This window comes from Nyctereutes procyonoides, unplaced genomic scaffold (assembly GCF_905146905.1).
Source record: "Nyctereutes procyonoides isolate TBG_1078 unplaced genomic scaffold, NYPRO_anot_genome, whole genome shotgun sequence".
Taxonomy (NCBI): Eukaryota; Metazoa; Chordata; class Mammalia; order Carnivora; family Canidae; genus Nyctereutes; species Nyctereutes procyonoides.
The window spans coordinates 15,735,207-15,741,206 of NW_026575044.1; the positions used below are offsets into that span (position 1 = coordinate 15,735,207).

The 6,000-nt window shown below is 56.7% G+C and overlaps 1 protein-coding gene across 1 annotated transcript in view; it reads right to left on the reverse strand.

Annotated features, from left to right (window-relative positions):
* Nucleotides 1-6,000, reverse strand: part of IL6R (interleukin 6 receptor) — a 42,971-nt gene extending 36,971 nt beyond the window's left edge. The window contains exon 1 of the mRNA XM_055324069.1: nucleotides 5,655-6,000. Within this exon, the coding sequence (XP_055180044.1) occupies nucleotides 5,655-5,739 (85 nt within the window). The 5' untranslated portion in view covers nucleotides 5,740-6,000. The remainder of the gene's footprint in view (nucleotides 1-5,654) is intronic.

Genomic DNA, 6,000 nt, shown 5'->3' on the forward strand with positions numbered 1-6,000 from the left:
AGGATCATATTTGATCATTAAGGTTAAAACCCCAGCTCTATTTTCCAGACGTACCTAATCTCTCAAGAAATATGAGTTCTAATCCTTTTTTGTTCCTTTTAAGATTTATTTATTTTAAAGAGAGTGAAAGAGCTGGGGGAGGAGCAAAGGGAGAGAGAGAATCCCAAGCAGACTCCCCACTGAGCTGAGTGCAGAGCCCCACAGGGGGCTGGATCTCATGACCTGAGAACAGGACCTGAGCCAAAACCAAGAGTTAGCCACTTAACCTACTGAGCTGCCTGGGCAGCGCAATAATTCTTAATGCCACTGCATGCACATGTCTCCATTTCTCTGCAAGAAAAGTCCTCATACAATAGCTTCCCCTCCTCTCAGGGTCAATGACATCCATCAAGCCCCACTTTGTGTTGGAAGTGTTGCCTGCCGAGGCGGGAAGGAACCTGCCCTAAGCTGGGGGGGTCGGCAAGTGGGCCCAACCCCAGGCAGAACCACTGCCTCCCTCAGGGAAAGCTCACTGACAGTAACATGTGTTTGCAAACACACTCCCCCCCACCCCCGCCCACCCCAGGGAAGGTGAATGCACACAGTGGAAAAGGGACATGTGCACTGTGGTCTTCAGCACTGTTCAGTCCTTGAGACAGGCAGCAGAGCCCACCTGGGCCACCCCAAGGCATGGTGTTGGGGAGACTCTAATACAGATGCCGTGAAAAGAGAAGGTGACCTTAGCATCTCAGTACTTTGTGGGTGGTGGGGGATGGGGGTGGACTTAGCAGCACACGTTGGCGCAGAAAGCAGGCTTCGGAGCCTGTCACTTCCTTGCTGCGTGATCTTAGGCAAGTTAGGACGTCTTTGAGCATCAGTCTCCCCTCGGCCACTCAAGGACTGTTTCAGCGGCCCTCACCTCTGTGCACATGCTGCGTCGTCTCCATCAGCATGCCAGCAAGTTGACAGCTCATTCATCTCTCTCAAAATCCCTTCTCTTGCCCCCACTCTTCCAGTGAAACCACACTGCATTTCTTTAGCCCCTTTATAGCTCACATCCTCAAAGAGCAGCCTATGCTGGCCACTCCCAGTTTTCCTGCCTCCAGCAGCCTGTGAACCTACTCCTGGAAGCTTTCAGCCTCCACCATTTCACTGAAACTCCTCCCTTGAAGGTCACCAAAGGCCTGCTTGTTGCTGGGTGCCCTGGTCAGGCCCCTGCCCTGTGGGTCACTGTGGGGCCCTGTGGACTGCCTGTCATCTTCGACAAGCTGTCCTCAAGGGGCTTTCAGACACCAATTCTCAGGCTCCCTGGGACTGGCCTCACCTCCCCTGCCAGCCTGAGAGGGCTCCACCAGGGCCTCTGCTCTCCTGTTCCCCAGCCACACTCAGCCTGTGTGAGGACATGAAGTGACATGTGCCCTTAGACAACTCCGCACTCATACCTCAAGCCCAGGCCCCACTCCCAAACCCAGGTGTCTACATCCAGCTCCTCAGCATCTTCCGCTGACTCTATGACAGATGTCTCCGTTCCCATAAGTCCCAAACTGACCTCCTGATCTTCCCCTCCAACGAAACCTGCGCAGCCTACGGCCTGTACCACACACTCAAGATGTTTGGCTGCTGCTCTGAGTAGAAGCTCTAGAAGCTTCTCTCTCTAGTAGAAGCTGGAACACTTCCCCACACACAGTCTATGCTCACCGCGCTGTTATTTTAATGGGTAAGCAGAGACGGCAGCCCAAAGGCTGCTTCTAGGGACATGCAGTTGGGAGGTGGAGGGACATCATAGGCGCTGGAGATGCGGCCTGGACACAGGGTCTCCAGGCCACCAGGCAGAGCTAGCGGATGGCAGGTAAGAGTGGAGGGCCTGTCAAGGACACAGCACCACACTGGACAAGGCCCTGACTCCACCAGGACCGCACATCTCTTTGGATCTCAAGCCCAGGGGAGACATAGTACACAGATTAATTACCCGAAGGAAGCCACGGGGCCTCACCAGCAAGAGGACAAGGTTAGGAGCCTTCCTTTGCCACTCTGGCCCTCCTGGATTCTCTTCTCAAGATTCCAATCTCGATGGCCGTTAAGGACACGACCTCTAGCACTTCCCCATCCAGCCATTGTCTCAGGGGCACCCAAGTGTCCCCATGAAGCCCTCTGCTCCAGAACCTCACAGGCCCTCAGTGTCAGGTAGTATCTGACTGCCAGAGAGCCTGGACCTTCCGTGCCCAGAGTGGGAGTACAAGAAATCTCTAAAGAGTTTCTCATTCCTTCAGGCCTTCATCCCAATGTCCTCCCTTCCATGAGAACGTCCCTGGCCAGTTCCACATGCCCCTACATATACACAGTCCCAATTCCCCTCCCCTGCTTTTTTTTCCTCCTTGGCACTAGTAAGCACCTAACTCACATCTCCAAAAGTGGAAGCTTCATTGAACCAGGCAGGGATTTTGTCTGTCTTGCTCATTTTTGCATCTACAGTTCTAAGAATACCACCTGGACCACATGACTAGCTCAAAACACCTTTTTCAAATGTGTGATTTAGCTACACATACTTCAGCACTGGCTCTGCAGAGGGACTTCTCTATGCACCCTGCACAATACCATCTCTCCTTTCATCTTTACCACCACCCATTACACAGTAGAATAATTCATATTCTCTGGATGAGGACAGTGAGTCTCCAAGAAGTAAATTCACTCACAAAAGCTCACATCATTTCTACATAGCAGGGCTGGGCGGAGGTCTGTCCAGCTCCAAAGCCACAACCCCAGCCTGTGATGGTGAACTGTACTCTCATGGAGAAGAGGAGGTCTGGAGAGGGATAACAAGCTACAGCAGAAAAGCTCTATAGAAGAAACTGTGCAGTGCTCCACGCAGTGTCGCATCCATAGAACTTCCTACAGAGTTGGAGGACGCTTGCCTCTATTCATACCTGCTACTGAACAACTAAAGAACTCCATTTGTAACTTGACTTCATTATAATTAATTTAAATGTAAACAGCTACCCTGGTAAGTAGGTTAGTGGGACAGTGAGGCAGGGAGAAGGAAGGGATGCACATTTCCAGGAGAGAGCACCCAGGTGGCTTCACGTGATGCTCACAAACATGTGGCAGGGGAGGGGGGTTTGATGCAGTCTGCTGGGGTCATGCACCTACTGTCTGGGGCCCGGTCCTCCCTCCAAGGACCTTCCTCTCTGCAGCATCCCTATCATCAGATACTTTATCTTTGGGAAGTTGGTAACACAAGGCCTCAGGCAGCTGGGTTTGCTAAGTCCCTCTGAGGGATTTACACTTGGCCATTCTCAAGCTCCTTGCAGGGTGGAGTCTGGGTGGCTGGGACCACACTGGCCCCATAGGGCTTTACAGGGACCCAGTGTTTGCTGAAATGAATAAACAAAGGCAGAGCCAAAGCAGGGAGAGATTTCTGGCAATGGAGGAGCCTGATGGGGGAGGGCCTGCCTGATGGGGGAGGGCTCATCTTCGGCCCCTCAGGCGCACACTCCAGTCAGTCATCCCTAAACCAGCGAATCATCAGCCTCATGTGTTGAAAAGGGCGCTTCCCGAGCCTCACTCCCAGATAGCTCTCTTCAGGAAGGCTGGGGTTGGGGAGTGCAAATATTAGGCAGCACACACATGGCTTCTGATACATCTAAACCCAGAACTACCCTGTGGAGAAATGCTGGTTCAGGGTGAGGCTAGGAACACAGGTAGGCATGGGGGCAGGAAGACATCGCCTAAAGGGAAGTTCAGAAGTTGAAACAGGACTTTTAAGAGACTTAAAGCTGTATGTGCTTGTCTTGTACACTATCATACCTTGTAGAGGGCGGAAGGACCCTGAGTCACCCATGTCCTCCCACACCCCACACCGAAGTCCCCAGTCAGCGTCCCTAGACTGCAAGTCCACCTGAGCAGCACTGCCAACTTTCAGCATGTGGGCTGCACTCATGGCAAGGAAAGCACACCTCCCAGCTACACACACACACATACACACACGTACACCACACGAGCCCTCCCCCCCCCCCCCGCGGATTTCCCCTCCAACCAACTCTATCTAGCCTCTGCCACCCTGCCGCTTCTCCAAAGCGAGACATTCACAGTCCTCTACTACTCGCTTCCTGGACAATGTATTTTTACTCCTCAGCTTGTGGGCTGAGTGAGTCTACGTGGGTGTGGGAGGAGAGCTGGGTATTTTCTACTTCTCTGCATTTTCCTTCTGAACCGGGCTTTCACTTCCTCCCCCGACTCTCAGTTCTGTCTTTCCGGGGCTGTCCAGGCCTGGAGATCACCTGGCCCGTCCCTCCAGAGTACCAGGCGAATGAAGACTGCCTACAACAGGCTGTCCTTGCAGAGAGCCTTGCAACCACTTAGGAGTAACGGGGCAAGGCAACTACAGCAGGAACCTCCCAGGGGCAGGTGCCCTGGGGTGTGCTGTGAGGAGCAACAGAGGCGGACCAGAGATCTGTTCCCTCCCCGGGGGAGACTGAAGCAACCCCACCACAGTGGGACAAGCCCAGGCCTCACTTCCCTTCCTGAGGCCCCTTCTGTCCCAGCCCTCAGCCGACTCTCAACTTGCCCAAAAACACCCCCAGTTCTGCCTGTGGGGCCAGTTCTACATTTGGGTGCCTTGGGGATCTACAGCAGTGAAGCCAAGGGGGGGCGGGCCTCCCCCAAACACCTGACAATCTCCCATCCCCACTCTCTGAACCTGGCTCCTCTCAAACAAAGTATATTTTATAATCAGCAGAGGATAAAAATAGGCATGTAAGGAACCTGAGGCACAGTCAACAGGGGTTGCTCCTGAAGGAGTTAACCACTGTGTGCTGAGAAAGGGGACCCATTTATTTTCCTCTGCCCAGCATAAGGGGCCCCACCATCCAGAAAGCAGAGAGCTCACTAGCCTCCAGCTCTAGAGTCCTCTCCCTCCTCAAAGAGAATGATCAGGCTGAGGATGTTTGTCCAGGACAGGAGCCATGGGTCCCAGAGACCCGCAGGCTGCTCCTCAAAGAAGCCCTGGGATCCTAAAATAAACCTCTTGAAAAGCAGCCCTGGTGCTGGGCTAGAGGGCAGCCTGGACACACAGCTGGGCACATTGCCAGGGCCCAGAGACTGGCCTGGCTGCCAGAGGTGATTACTGTCAACAGGAGCAAAAGGTGCCCACTGCCCTCTGCCTGGGCCTCCTCTCCTCTGGAAAGAGAGGCCAGGATACACCAGCCCCGAGACAACCTCCCCACCCAGGTTAAATTCCCAGGGGACACACACACACACACACACACACACACACACACACACACAGCCTGCCAGCCCTGGTGTCTGCCCAACTAAGTGCGGTCGGTGGGAGCCCACGATGCGACCGGACTGCCAGAGTTGACAGCGAGAGGCGAGAGGCGAGAGGCGGGCGGGTACCAGGGACCTGCGCACCGGGGGAGGGGTCGTCCCCCTTCCCCCCTCCCCCGCCCCAGGGGACCTCTGCCCTCCGTCGGGGCTCCCGGGGCGCAGGAGGAGGCTCGCCCAGGCCGGGCAGCGTGTAGTCACGCGGACTCGAGGCCGAAGGCGCAGGACGGCGGGGGCGCACGCGTGGCGGGTGGGCGCGGAGCCCGCGGGGACCTCCAGCAACACCGGGAAGGGGCGCCGCCCCCGCCTGCCCCCGCCCGCCCCCGCCCTCCAGGTACGCCCGGTGCCCTTACCCGGCGCGGGGCAGCCCCACGGGGCCAGGGCGGCCCCCGGCGCGGCCAGCAGGGCTGTCAGCAGCGCGCAGCGCAGGGCCAGCATGCTTCCTCCACGGCCGAGGCCCCGAGGTCCCAGGGCTGCGGGCCGGGCCGGGCGGGCGGGCGGCGGGGCGGGGCGGGCTGCGGGGCGGGCTCAGGCCCGGAGGGCAGCGCTCTTCCCCGGGTGGCCTGCTCCCAGCGCGCGGCGAGTCCCCGAGCTCCCTCTGCCCAGGCTCCGTGTCAGCGCCACTTCCCACTCGCGCATGACTCAGAGCCGCCGACCGTCCCGGCAGCGCAGGACGACACTGGAGGAACTCGCGCTGGA